General features: G+C 45.5%; 1 protein-coding gene across 2 annotated transcripts in view; it reads left to right on the top strand.

Moving 5' to 3' along the window:
• The window catches only part of LOC132082520 (sphingosine-1-phosphate transporter SPNS2-like), a 135,533-nt gene that overhangs the window by 110,136 nt on the left and 10,516 nt on the right, over positions 1-14,881 (top strand). Inside the window, exons 11-12 of one of the 2 annotated variants that reach the window (XR_009419816.1) lie at positions 6,763-6,926; positions 7,481-7,563. Coding sequence is in view for 1 of the 2 variants with exons in the window: in XM_059486824.1 (XP_059342807.1) it covers positions 6,763-6,926 (164 nt within the window). In the remaining variant the exon portion in view is untranslated. The remainder of the gene's footprint in view (positions 1-6,762; positions 6,927-7,480; positions 7,564-14,881) is intronic. The other variant, XM_059486824.1, reaches the window with a different exon arrangement.

Raw genomic sequence — 14,881 nt, 5'->3', positions numbered from 1 at the left:
GCAAAATACTCCCCTGCTGTGACATTGACATTCTTTGAAAAAAATCCCTTCTCCCAAGGTTTTTCTCCTGGGAAGCTGAGAGAAAAAGAAAACTATTTTTATCTCATTTGCTTCTCCTGTGTTGTCCTCACATGTGGAATGTGTTTGGAGATTGTTTACCCACAGGTGATTGTTTGGGTTCTGGGGGGAGTTGTTTTCACTCTTTGGCCAGTCAGGGCCAGGCTGTGTTGACTCTGGAGAGAGCCACAAGTTTTCATTATTTTATCTTTATAGCATTCAGTAAGTATCCTTTCTGTATTCTTTAGTATATTCAGTATAGTATTCTTTAATATAATTTAGTATCATAAAGTAATAAATTAGCCTTCTGAGAACATGGAGTCAGATTCATCATTCCTGTGTTTGCTGTGACATTTCCCAGCAAATACAACATCCTGCCATCCCTCTCTGGTCCATGGACCACCAGGAGATATCCCACTGCTCTTGTGGGGCTGAGGATGGAACAGAGCCTCTGTCTTTTTGCCTTTTGCAGCTTGTTCTAATATAGTGTACATGAGTCTGTATGAGCATCATCTCCCATCACCTGACAGAGCTGGTAGATGAATTGTGGTACACATTTGTGGTTTTTATTGTTCTTTCTGTCCCAAGTCTCAGCTGCCTGACAGGTGTGGTGAGACCCTGATGGCGCCACTCCTCCTGCAGGGATCTTTCCCCACATTCATGCTTGTGTTGTTCATACTCACACTGTGGTGGGTAAAATGGGACTTGGCCTTGCTGGTCTGAACATCCACTGTGCTTGCCAGGGAAATGATGTGAGGGTGAGAACCTCCAGCCCCTCCTCCTTATTATCTGTTTCTTCAAGGTCCTGAGTAATTAAAAGCCTTTTTCATAGTGCACTGAAAGGCCAAATTTTTGACATAGCTGTCAACTGCAAAAGAGGAGGAGAATTAAGCACCTGGAGACCAGTCCTCATGGGATTGATCTTCCCATTGCACTGAGCTAACAAGCTTCCCACTTCTGATGAGTCAGGAACAGATAAAATTTAAGTCTGTTAATAAAATACCAAATGACTTCTCATCTCTAAAATGCTCTGTACCCAGGGTTCACAGCCTGCTTTGGTGTTTTTTTCAGAGTTCTGTGCATCTGTCATGTCCATGACTTTGTTAGATGTTCAGGTTCTCAGTATTTTTGATAAATGTTTAATGTAGGTGAAAGTACCTCAGTAGAGAAAGCCCAGAAATCCAAAGCAGGTCATTGTTGCACTCGAGTATTTCAAGCTCTGTCTCATCTGCTCTGTCACTCCTCTGTGCACTGAAAACCTAGTTAAATAAATGTTTTCTTTGAGCTGCCAAGAATCCTGCATGCTCCCAAGCTGGGCAGATTTCATGGTGCTGAGCACCTTTCAGAATGTGTCCAGATTCTCTTCAACACAAGGATTCACTTTGCTTTTGTGGGATATGCAGACAGGGAAGGGGCCCATGCAGCCAGGAGAGGTGGGGATGGGGATTCTGCTAAAGGTTCTGTGCCCCAGACCTGTTTTTACATGGGAATGGGGCACCCCCATCCATCCCACACATTCACCTGCCTGGGTCATGGCAGTTCCTTCACATTCCCCATGCAATGAGGCCTCTCTGTCTGGGATCAGAGAAAGACTGGTGTCAACTTACAAAATCCCTGGGCAGAGCAGACCAGAGAGAAAGGCAGTTTATGACTTGAGGAAAAGAGACTTTCAACCCTCTCCAGGGCAAATGGGGCAGATATTGCTCTGATGTACCAAATCCATGTCCTGGCACAGCAAGCAGCATCCCTATGGAGCATCTTAATTTACTGTAGCCTTTTTCAAGGCAGCACCATATATTCAATGCAGCTTGGTCATCCTGGGAGGGGGAAAATATCATTAAAAAAAAGAGGTTTACTTCCTCTTATTATAAAGTGTTCCTCATGCCATTTAGTGCAGTATAAACTCTTCTCCCCCAGGCCCAGCAAATTGTTTACTTTATAAAATCCCTCCTTTTTGCTTTCTCAGCTTCATTTTCATTCATAGTCCATTTTTAAAGAAAATTAAAGAAACCTTTCATATTCACTCTGACTTGAGAGTGGGTGGATCTCAAACCACTGTGGGGTTACAGGGAATACTGTGTTAAGAAACTGTACTGAAATGATCAGCCAGGGAGAACCTGGCTTGTATCAAACTGGTAATCATGGAAATCACATATTTGTGCCAGAAAGACTCTTTTATGTAGCAGGATTTGTGCCCAAGTGGCAACATCAGAAACTTAGAGAAGCCAATTGCAGAGGAATTGAGATATTGACTCAGCAACAAGAGAGGAGGAAATGAAACAGTGATTTTGGAGATGTTGTTACCATTACACTGTGTAATTAATAAACCAGTTAATTTACCCACCCAGACTGTTCAGGAGAGACAGAGCATGGAATCCAGATGCCTTCCTTGGGCTCCAGCCCACCTTGGCACCTCCTGTCTCCATGGCCTGCAGCCTGTTCCAAAGCACACACCACTCCTCCCAAGACAGTAATGAAGTTTCCTTTTGTTCCTCTGCTGTCTCCTGCACTCAGATGGAGACACAGGTGGGGATTTGGGGCTGGGATGGTGCCCACTGCAGCTGCACTGCTGCTTCTCCAGAAAGCAGGAGCTGTCTGCAGCTGGACTCCATCCAGCTGAGCACACACTGTCCTGTTCTGCTGGGAAAGAGCCTCAAGCTGAGTTTATTCAGCAAAGTCATTCCTCTTGCTCTGAGCTCTGTGCTGCACAGCAAGGGAGGAGATGTGAATTTCACAGCTAGGTTGGTTGTTGGGAAGGATGGAAGTTTTACAAGAAAGTCTCACAGATATGTGTGCTTAGCAGAAAGATTTTTAAATGTAGAGTCTGAAGAAGGAATAGAAATGGAAGCAAATTTTGATATAGAAGAAAAGAATTGCTGAGCCAGTCTCACTGGATAACCAAGGAAGCAAAGGGTGTGTTAGTTAGAAGGGGTTTTTATGACTTAGAGCAAAGGATAAACGCACCCCAAACAAGAAGATGTTTTTACCAAGCAGAAAGAGAGCACAGGCAAACAAGCCTGCCCATGTTGCAAGTGGAAAAAAGGTCTCAGAATTTTCCCCTGCAAGAAAACTGAAACACAACAACTTCTAGCTTAAACTGTAATGTACTGACTTTTACTGACTGGAGAACAGTAACATGAATATGGTAATTATAGAGTTATGATAGGCTATAGGTAGAAGTTAAGGTACAGATTGGTTCTACTGTATTAAGATGCTCAGCAAAGAAAAGTCTATAATGCATTGTAACCAAAAGAAAACTCTATAATGCATTTGTAACCTAAACTTAGGGTCTCTAGGCCTGCCTGCAGCTGGAGCTGACAGCTGTGGGCACAGCTCTGTCACCCACAACCCTGCACTGCTGTAACACCTTGGATCCAATAAACTGCATTTTCACTGCATCTCTCATTCAGGCTCTTACAGTTGGTATCAAGATTTGTGATTAGACTGCAGAGCAGCAACAGGACTTCCCTCTTGATTTTCCACCCCCACGTTCTGCAGAGATGTTTTGAAGCTTTTTGGCACCTCCCAGCTGGAGGAACAAAGGGAGGAATCCCACAGACGACTGCGTGCTGCAGAGCTGGCACCGGCCACGCGCAGCCCCCGCAGTTTGTTACTCATCTTAGAGAGAAGACACCAGAAATTATGCTTGGTTGGGTCCTGCCAAATCACAGTTGGCCAGCTCAGGATGCTGTCATGGCAAGGAAAACCCAAAATTGGCAGTACAGAGCAGAGCATTTGGCAAACGGTGTGTCATTCTTGGAGCCTGGGTCTGTAATTATGTCCTGTGTCCTCTTGAGAGGAGATGCCAAAGTTCCAGCCTTAGCAGGTGGTTTGGAACAAACTAACAGGGAGCAGTGACTGCTAACAGCAAAAATATATATTAAAAAAAATATATTTATATATATATAATAATATATATAAAAATATGGACCTGGTAAAATCCTAGAGTTTAGAGATGAAGACACTGGGGAGTGAATTATGTGGAACCTGGCTGAGGAAGCCCAGCAGGCTTGGTGGAAAGAATTATACCTTGAAAGGGAGGAAAGGCATGTTTTTCTAAACTGTGCATTTGCAGAATGTGTTTGGTTAAAAATGAAAAATACAGCAGATTTAATAATAACATGATTTGTTGCTAGAAAAGGTCAACACAATTTGTTGCATTAGAAGGGAAGGTGTGAGACAAACTGCATTGGGAGATTTATCTTTTGGAGACTTTACACTTTCAAAGCTGTTTTTAGCCTAGAATGTCATGCCATCCATGGAGAAAGCAATCAGAACCACATGCATGGCTCTTCATCCTCTGCTGCTGACTTACCATGTCAATTTGTCAAGTGATTTATTATCTGGTCCTTTTAGAGAATAATTGTATCCATTCCCCAAAATGAAAAGTGCTTTAGGATGTCTAGATTTCTGTTTTAGAATATCCTCAGTTCTGGATATTGCAGTCTGACAGAGACATTGACTCGATGCCAAATTCTAGTTCATAATGAAGAGTAAGGGAAACGTTTGGAATTAAGGTGTGTGGATACAAAAGGGAATTAATGACCAGCTGATGTCCCTGAATGCAGAGCACATTCTGCTACTTTCCTGTGGTGCATCCTTTTCCCACTCAAGTCTTGTTGCTGTTTTTAATAAATCTCTCTGGCTAATGGTCACTTTATTTTCCTTGAATCTCACATGAGAATTGTTTGCAACACTCTTGTTTTTCTTCGTGTGTTTTACACTGTGAATAGAGTTCTTTTTGAGAGGACTAGAACTCTTCTATATCCCAAGCACTGAAATGTTCTCCTCATCCTTTCTAGGGCGGGGAATGAAACAGAGAAATGAGGCTAAAACCCTTCAATTCTCCCTGTAGTTACACTCTTCCAGTGTTGATTCACTCCTCCTGTAGGGCAGGATGTGCTGAGGATGTGTCCACACTGAGACTCCAGTGCTCCAAAATCTCCCTGCTAAAACACTCCCAGTGTTCTTTGGAACCCCATGAGCATCATCCTCCTGAGACCTTCTGTTGGTCAGGCATCTCCTCACTCACATTTACCTTCCAGGTCACTGCAGAGTGTGAGCTGGTGATTTCTCCTGCATGTGACAGTTCTTCTTTTCACTGTCAAGATTTAAGCCTTGAATGTCACAACTTGCTTGTAGGTTGTGTTTGACTCCAACTTTTCCATTACCAGTGATGTGGCAGTTTTGAAGTTGCTGCACAAGCTTTGACTGTTTCTGGAGCTGATTTGTGTGTGTGCACAGCAGCAGGATTTTTTGTTCCAAATTCCCTGCAGTCTTTTGGTATAAATTAGTGTTTCTACCCTAACAAAAGGTCATGGATAAAAACAGAGCTGGACATTTAAATACCCAATGCCTTGAGACCCACCCCAACTGCTGCTACCTCTCTGTTGGATTTATGGAGAGTAAAATTGTTTGCTGGGCAGTAAATATTAAAATGTGGAAGTTTTAGCTACAGATATGCATTACATTTTAGTGAGTTCTAGCAAAAGCTTTTCATAACAAAGTAAATAGTGCTGTTGTGTGTCTCTGCTCCTTTGTGTAGGTGTAAATAATTTGTGTTTACTTTCACCTTATGATGCTTTTTGGTTGTCAGAAGGTGCAGATTGCCTTGATCCATTAATTTGGTGGTGTGCAGTGCCAGCACAGCCCCATGTCTGAGCCTGGGACAGAGCCATGTCTTGCACACAATTACACTTCAAGCTTGGGAGGTTGAAAGAAGGAATGAGCCCCATATACCTCAGACATGGGCATAAAGCCCCCAGGTTCCAATTATTTTTCTCCAAATCAGATGGGATCTGGTTTTTTTTTGTTCTTAGGAAAACATTTCCCCCTTCCCACTCAGTACACAGAAATGGAATTTATTACCTCCCTTTGCTGAAAGGTAGATCAGGTGTGGGAGTGAGCAGGACTTGACAGGAATTGCAGAAGATTGATCACTGCCTCACCCCCTGAGCAGCCCCAGCAGGGCCCTGCTGGCTCCCCTGGGTGTTTGGGCAGAGCAGCAAGGTCAGACACCCACAGATGCTGTCACTGACACTCCCTGGAGAGCATGGAAAGGGGAAAGGGCTGTGGGAATAATGTTAGATCAGGCCAGAAGAGTGACAGCCAGAGGAGAGCCCCGCCAAGCCTCAGTGTCACAGACATCTTTTATGAAAAATCCTTTCTTTAGGATTTTTCCTCCTGAGAAGCTGAGAGGCTTCAGGAACAAAATGTAAACAATGATTATTTGCTGCTGCTGTAGAATGCAACAGGTGGATTAGTCTATGTTAGTTGTTTCTAATTAATGGTCAATCACAGTCAGCTGGCTCTGATTTTTTGTCTGAGACACAAGCCTTTCTTATAATTTTTTCTTTTCTATTGAAATCTTCTGAAATCCTTTCTTCTATTCTTTTAGTATAGTTTTAATATAATATATATCATAAAATAATAAATCAGCCTTCTGAAACATGGAGTGAAATCCTCATCTCTTCCCTCATCCTCAGGCCCCTGTGAACACGGTCACACCTCAGAGCAGAAATTGCCCAGGCTCCTGTGTGCAAAGATGAAGGGTGTGAGGGACATTCAGCTTGTGCTGAACACACTGTTCCATTTTAAAGCTCACACATGTTTGGTGGGTGGTTGTTTCAGGAGTTGTGTTCCCTTCACTCTCATGGTGTCTCTTTTTCATCTGTGTGACTCATTTTTTTTGCTCCCCTCTCGCAGATCTCCGACCTGATACGACAAAGCACAAAGGAGTCCCCAGTGTGGGAGTTCCTCAGCCTGGGTTATGCTCTCATGCTCTGCCCCTTCGTGATTGTCCTGGGAGGGATGTTCTTCCTGGCCACAGCCCTCTTCTTCCTCAGTGACCGAGCCAAAGCTGAGCAACAGTGAGTAGCCTGGCCATTGCCAACGGGGAGGCACCACAGCCTGTTTGCTCTCTTGAACCTTATGCTTGTACTCTTCCCCTGGCTTTGGCCCTTCCAGGTAAAGGATGTTGGGTTGTGTGTTCAAAACTTGGGCTCAGCAGAGTGCATGAGGCTGCACGAAGCACAGGGGCTTGGGTCATGCTGGCTGGGCATCCTTTACACGCTTCTGCTCTGGTGGATCTCAGTTGTTGGCCACATGGCTCAGAGGGGAGCACAGGCCCCTCACACCCTTGCCTGAGCATGTCACAGCCCAGGCTGTCCATGGTGAGGGGCTGCTGGGTGCTGGAGCTGGTGGAGTGTGAGGTGAGGAGCAGGAGGTGCTCCCCAGAGCTTGGTCAAGGCTGCACCCACCTGCCTCCATCCCCAGAGCCCCACTCACCACCTCTGCCAGTCAACATGAGGCAAGGAGGCAGCAAGCTGTGTGTGGGGACATGTGCACTCAAGGGTTGCTATGATAAAGAGTCTTTCCCAGTCCCTTCTTGCAGCTTCATGAAAGAAAAGCAACTGTTTTTCAGTAAAGAAACCGATTCGGATCATCTCACGGTTGGCAACTACAGTAATTCAGAAGACGCTTCCACATGACATACAAACTTCTGGGGTTAGTCTCTTTCTCATCATTGTTGAAAAATAAGAGTTACTATGTGTAATGTCATGCTCAGTATGTGGGTAGGTGACTAGTCTGGTTTTGGCTGTAAGTTGCCTTTGCTTTTCCCCCCTGGGGAATGAGAGCCTTGATTTACCTTAAGGAGAAGGGCCCTGGAATATCACTCCAGGTGTAGCAGAGGTGGAAGGAAAATTACATGCTTGGAGTTCACATAAGTGTGTGAACAGTTTGGGTGATACTTTCTGGCTCTCACTGTCTTATCAGATGGATGAAAGAGATTTGGAAGCAGTGCCACAGATGGTGCTGTGGCCCTGCAAGTGCAGTTCCACCCTCCTTTTACTAGCATACGTAAATACTAAAGAAAGGAGAAGTTCCTCTATTTTTATTTATTAAACATTGTGGAAAAACAAGACCTCATGTCATAAGCCTGGGAAGTCCTACAGAGTTGAACTTCAGTGTGGCTTTGGGGACATCACATCCTGGTTTTGCCAGGATGTGTGTCCCTGGTTTGTTATCTGCATACAAGGGTCTTAAATGGCCGGAAGGGAAGTTGGAGATTAGGTGTTAGGAAGGACTTCCTAAGGGAAAACAGAGGTAAATCCTACAGCAGATTATTTGGGTAAGACATGAAAGCTTTGCCTTGTTTCTGATGGCCTCCCTGGCATGGCATGAGGCAGGAAGGTGGGATCTGCTCTCCAGCCCTGTTTTGTGCCTGTGTTGTGCTTGTGCACATAAGCTACACATGCCAGTCCAGGCAGTGACCACCTGGAGACATGGCAAGATGAACAGAAGTTTCTGGATGCTCAGGGTGGTTTTTTTGCTGCAAGGAACCAAAAGTCCTACTTGGTGTCAGTGCAGCAGATGAAACCCCCTCTGTAGCATTTTCCTTTGCTCAGGGTGCTCACCTGATAATAGGAAAGCTTCAGAGCTTGTCTTTCCTGTGTTCAGAGAGGAGAGTGCTCATTCCACTTCTAGCTGTGGTGGTTTGTGTCCCTTTGCATCACATCTGCTGCCAGTGTGGCATGATGACACCTCAGGTGGTGAAGGAGGGGCTCAGGATTCAGACAGTGATGAGTCCCAGGTCACTCCATTTTTCAGCATGTCAAGCCCACCTGTACCTTTATGCTGGGCAGGGCACTGTGGTTTCCAGCTGTTCTCAGCTCCAGTGCAGATCTCAAGGAATTGGGTTTGGTTCACTCAGGGGACACCACAGGTCTCAGGCTGGTCACCAGCTGGGTGACTCTGCTGGGCTGCCAGCACTGCTGTGTCCCCCAGCTTTCACAGCAGTGTTAGTGTGGGAGGGAGATCACATCCACACCTCTAATGGCTCCTGCACAAAAGGGGTTATTCCTCTGTTGCTGTCTGCCCTTAGCAGCTTTGGTTGTACTCTGTCCACATCCAGAGCAACCAGCCTCCCAAACAGCCACTGCTCCATTCTTAGAAGAAAAACATTCAGGTTTCAAATCTGGTTTTGTTTCTCTTTCAGCATCGTTCCCTTTCCTGACTCACATCTGTTCATGAATTTTTTATTAGTCAGTCACAGGTATTTTGTGTTGCAAACTGGGGAGAACAAGTGTCATAAATAATGGTTAACAAAATCATTTCCCTCAAGTGGCTCTTAGGAAGGCTACTCTTTCTGGGGTGTGCCCACTCCTATGTTAAAAATACACTGTGGCATCCTGCAGTGAGATTCCTGGAGTGCAGGAATCACTCAAGTTATGAGAAGTGAGAGTGGAGTAAGAGAGAAGTAAGGCTGGAGGCTGTGGAGGAACCCTTGTGCAGCAGGGTCTGTGCTGCCAACCAGGCCCCGTCTGCCCCTCCAGCAGCTTCAGTGGCTCCTCAGAATTCATGGGGCAGGATTTATTTGTTAGCATCTCCATACTTGCCTGTGAGAGGAAAGGTAACAGCATTTTGCTATTAGTGGATAAAAACCCCAGATCCGCCATCCAGCTCCCACCTGCCAGTCCATCTGCCCTTGGCATCACACCCCTTTGGCAGGGGCTGCTCTCTGCCCAGCCAGTCCTCCCCTCCATCCCACCTATTACTTGCTGGGTACAGAGGAATTGCTATTTCAGGCTGCCTTGCCTTCCCTGAGCAGCCAGCCCTGCTGCTCAGACAACAGGAGCTGGGAGCTGGCTCTGCCAAAGAAATCAATTAACCTGCGGGAGCGGCGTCACACGCCAGGGATTGCAGCCATCCATCACCGCCAGGCCAGGGCACAGGGCACTGTCACCACCCCTCCAGTGACCCAGCAGGGAGCAGAGGGGTGGAACACTCCTCTCACAGCCTATGGAAGCTGAGCTGTCCCTGCTGTAGCTGCCACACTCCTGTGAAATGTCGTTCAGGGATTGATTGCTGGGATTTCTGAGTTTGTTTGTTTCTTTGTGTAACCGTCTCTGGGCATCTGCTTAGGAATAATTTCTTCTTCCAGGGAGGGCAGATACCAGGATAGCAACTCTTTCCTGTAAAGCTTCCTCCAGTTTCCACCCTGCTTCCTTTCCAAACAAGAATTTCCAGGCTTTCACACTACTTTTATCATTGCCACAATTCCTGGCATATTTTGTATTTTTTTTAGCACAGGAATTCCAGTCAACAAGGCTGCTCACAAAGCACAAATGAAAAAAATCCTTTCCATAGAAATTCTTTTTTTAAAACAAAATTATTTTATTACCATTTTCATGCTGCTTCAGAAGTCTGACATCTTAAAGAGGCTTTTAGAAAATGTAGTACTAGCAGAGAACAGGATAGCACATCACTATAATAATCCAATAATTTTGGGGACTAGTTCTATAACACAAATTTAATCCCACCATTCCAAAGTGATAAGAGAGAGAAAACAGTTAAGAATGGGTTCTATAAGAGGTTTTAGGCACTAGCAATGTTAAATACTTCAATTGGTTTTTAAACCACTCAAGTACAATTCCTTCTGTGATATCACTTGACTGTGTTGTTGTTTCTTTCCTGCTCTGCACCTCTGCAGAGGAGATTTAAAGCAGTTGTATTTTATTTCCAAACATCAGCACTCTGAACTGTAATTCTCTTACCTGCTTGAGGGATATTGGTGACACCCAAGCTAGATTTTACTCTCTGGAAGACAATAGAGTCTTGCCATGGCAGAGCCCTCTGGAGTGGATCAGAAATCTGATAATTGCACTTTCATCCTCAAGCTCCACCCCAGGTACCTGTGCAGCCCTGCCAAGGAGCCATTTCCAAGGCTGGGAGCAGTCCAGGTTCTTCACTCCATGGAATTAAACACCCAGCACTGCTGAGGGCTGTGTCTGTGGTTTGTGTCCATCCCTTCCTCACTCACAGTGTGGAGCACTGGGACAAACAAAGCTTCACCCTGCAGGGCTGCAGGGGAAAAGCCCACATTGGGTATTTAATAGAAGCTCCATCAATAATTAGAAAAAATGTGCAATTTTTTTTTAATTAGGAAAAGGAATTCAAAAAAGCCCCTTTCCCAAGCTGTGACAGCTTTTGGGTACCAGGGATATAAATCACCATAATTAATGTGTATCAGGGTCCTTTCCTGGGCAGTGAGTGCAGTGATCCTGCAGCCCTGTCCCCAGCCATGGCCACTCCCAGCTGCTGCTGAGGGAAAACCAAATTCATCTGGATCCTTCCTGAAAAATCACCCTGAAAAAATATCCCAGGTGTGGGATACTCTACTCCTCAAAGGATTTTATTGTTTTAACTTCTTCTTTGTTTGGTTCGTTTTTTTTAAACTCAACCCCTGGTTTTACACCTGGAAACATCAGATTTTCTGTTTTTTCCAGAGGTATGAAAAGATGCTTAGGATGGGTGTCCAGGTTTTACACCAGCTCAGTCCCTCTGTGCATGATAGAGGCTGGTATTTTTGCCAAGGACACAGCAATGCAGATCAGGCAGCAGGATGCAAGTGCAGAGTGGATCCTGGTGCAGCCAGAGCAGGAACAAACAGCTGCACTGCTGCAGATATTGAGGACAAAGGAATTCAGTCTTTAACCAGTGACCACTCAGCACCTAAGAGCCTGCAACCAGAATCGTTCACCCCTTTGTTTGCATAATAAGAATCAGGTTATTTAAACAACTCAAGGTATTTCTTTTCTTCTAAAATGAAAATTAAACATTTAATAAGAAAAAAATTGCTCATAACACCTTTGATCTGGTGTGGAAGCTCTTGCTGAGTAGAAGTGCTGGTGGACATTTCATTTTAAAACCGGTGTGTACAAACACTAGAAAAAAATCCTCTTTACAGAGGAGATAGCAAAATCCACAAAAAGAACCATCCCTAGTCCAGACACTTCTGCTGTCTTAAACATGGCACATCTTCAAATTGCATTACAGGAAAAATGAGAATAATCCATTTTCAGGCTCTTTCTTCTGCCTCCTATCAGGCTTATTTTTAGCCTTTTGCAGAACTGGATATAAAATTATCTCCCAGTTCTCCTATTGCAGCAATTTGAAAGTGTCTGACCTTATTTTTGCTTTGCAGATTCTATTATGTGGGACAGGGGAAGGACTCACAGAGTTGTCAAACCTCCCTGTCTCTCATTTTTCTGTGGCAGCAGCTGGGGACAGAAGGGACCCCCCAGGTGACCTGGTGTTGTTGCCATTAAGCATTTCCCAGGTATTGAGGTGGCAGCTGGCTGGTGCTGAGTGTGCTCCATTCTGGTGGTTTGCATTGCCAAAAAGAACATTCCTTCTCTGAAATTGCTGGAGCTGTATCACAGAGGGTTTTATGGGATGCTGGACACTTATTTTAGAGAGTTGTGTCAGTGCTGCATTGAGGCAGAGTTTGGATTTGAGGATTTCAGGAGCTGCAGGTGGATTTTAACAACTCCCAAAAAGGGAGTTTTGAGAACAGTTTGCTCACTGCTGATAGTCAGCTGCTTATGGGGAGGAATATCATTGCTTCATTTGTTTTGACTTTACAAAAGAACAATAATTAAACATTTCCTACAGCGGGAGAAACTCACAATGCTTTTTTAGCCCAGATAAGACATTGCTGGCCTTTGAAGCCACATGAATTTACAACAAAAAGCCTGGATTAAATGCAGAGGGTCTGTGGTGATGGGAGGAGAGAGGCAAGGAGTGAGTTTGAGTATCTGACAGTGGCAGGATAACAACTCATAGACTGCAGATGAACAAGATTAGACTGTTAGATGGTTTATATGGAATCTGTGGTAGGAATACAAAGGGAGAGGTGGTGAAAATGTAAGTGGTTCTGTTATTGGTTGGAAAAGCTCCTTGTAGAGCTGTTGGTTTCTCACCTGTTTACTGGCCATGTTTGTAACTCCATAAACAGCTAGCAAAACCAAGAATGTAACAACTGGGAACCTGAATTTTAAATGCTGCTGCAGCTGGGAGCTGCTGGTGCTATGCAGATGGAAATTAGTCTAATATAGAGCAATTGCTGATTTGTTGTACCACTTCAGCCAGCCTGTGGATTTCCTGCAGGTTGGGTAGGAGGTGGCAAAGGTCAGTGTGGGTTCTCACAGGCAGTTTGAGCTCAGCTGTGGTCCTGACAGGGTGTTGGAAATGCTCTGTCAGAGTTCAGCATTGGCAGCAGGAGCTTTGCTTTAGCCCAGGCAGGATGGGGCAGCTGGTTCTGCTCTGGGAACCCCTGAGCTGTGGAAGGGGCTGTGGGCAGAGCTCTGGGTTCTCCAAACCACCCATTCCCCAGCAGACTGACCTTCCCAGGTTCATCCCCTGTGCCACAGAAAGGAAAACAATATCCCTGCACTATTCCCAGCTACTCAGTGCTCTCCCAAGCAAGAATGGAACTTCTCCATGTGCCTCGTGCTGTAGGAAAGCCAAAGCTCACTCTTCCAGGAGCTCCAGATCAAGAACTGTGTGGGAGTCCTCCTGCTGTCTTGGCTGCTGACTCTCTGCTGTGAGCCCCAGGAATTCAGAGGTTGTCCCTGGAGTGCTCATGAGCTGTAAATCAGGATTGGAGGCACCTTCCCACAGGGTGCAAGGGGCACTGAAATCATCTGCTACCAATGAATCCAGCATGTCAATTGGCACTGGCATGGCAAGGGAGGATTCTTGGCATACAGGAGGGATTTTGCCATGCAGGAGGAGATTTTAAGTTCTTACTGAGACAGATCCTTTGCTAAGGCTGCCCTGGCACAGAGACCAAATCTGATCAGATCCCACGCAGGTGACTGGAGCTCTGAGCAGAAGGCAGCAGCCTTCCAAGCAAGAAACAATCTCTGACACAAGGAAATGGAAGAAATCATGAAAAATTCAGCCTTGCTGGTTCCTGATGGCAGAGCATTTTGCAAAGGTATTGGCTTTTATGAGCAGCAGTGACCTCTCTTTATGCAGCAGTCTGCAAGGCATATCCTGTGCCTGTGGGTGTGTTAGAGCAATTTACTGTGGTTGGGTCCTTGACCTGGGCCAGGCTTTAACCCCTCACAGCCACTCCAGAGCATTGGGAGAATTGGAAGGCTGAGAGGTGGAAAACTTGTGGGTTGAGTCCAGTTTAATAGGGAAAGCAAAAGCTGCACCACAAACAAAGCAAAACAAACCAAGGAATTCACTCCCCACTTGCCATGGCAGGTGGGTGTTCAGCCATCCCCCAGGAGGGCAGGGCCCCTTTAGACACAAATTACATGAAGAACAAACACCTTCACTCCAACCATTCCTCCTGCTTCCCCCACTTTATATACTGAGCACAGAGTCACAGGGTGTGGAATATCAGTTTGGGTCTCCTGTCCTGGCTCTGTCTCCTCCCATGGACACCCAATTCCTCACCAGCATGGCAGGACAAGGAGCAGAAAAGGCCTTGGATCCATGCAAGCCCTGTTCAGGAATAACAAAAACATCTCTGTATAATCACCCATGTTCAGCACAAAACCAAAACACAACCCCACTCCAGACACTGGGAGGAAAATTCAATTAAATCTACTCCAGCCAAAGCCAGCACAGGCCGAGTGACATCTTTTAGAGAAACAGGGACAAACTGTTGGAGTGTTATCTCCAGTGATTCAGTAAGGAGTGTCTTAAGTGATCTGGCTTGGTGATTCCCAAAGTTTCTGCCAAAATGGGATTGCAGGACTGTAACAGTGGAGTGGAATGGATGGATGTTTCCTTGAGGCCCCCAGGCCAGCTTGGACAGGGCTTGGAGCAGCCTGGTCTGCTGGAATGTGTCCCTGCCCATGGCAGGGGTTGGAATGAGAGGATCTTCAAGGTCCCTTTCACCCCAACCCCTTCCATGGTTGTGTTATTTCCCACACCTGGTAGCTCAGAGGCTGGTGAGAAGAGCTGCAGCATGAGCAGTTATTTTGGAGGATAAGAAGTATGTTTTTAATCAAGTGCCATCAGG

The sequence above is a fragment of the Ammospiza nelsoni genome, chromosome 21 (assembly GCF_027579445.1).
Source record: "Ammospiza nelsoni isolate bAmmNel1 chromosome 21, bAmmNel1.pri, whole genome shotgun sequence".
NCBI classification, from domain to species: domain Eukaryota; kingdom Metazoa; phylum Chordata; class Aves; order Passeriformes; family Passerellidae; genus Ammospiza; species Ammospiza nelsoni.
The sequence above is the reverse complement of the archived record's forward strand: the minus strand, read 5'-3'. Positions and strand labels throughout refer to the sequence as shown.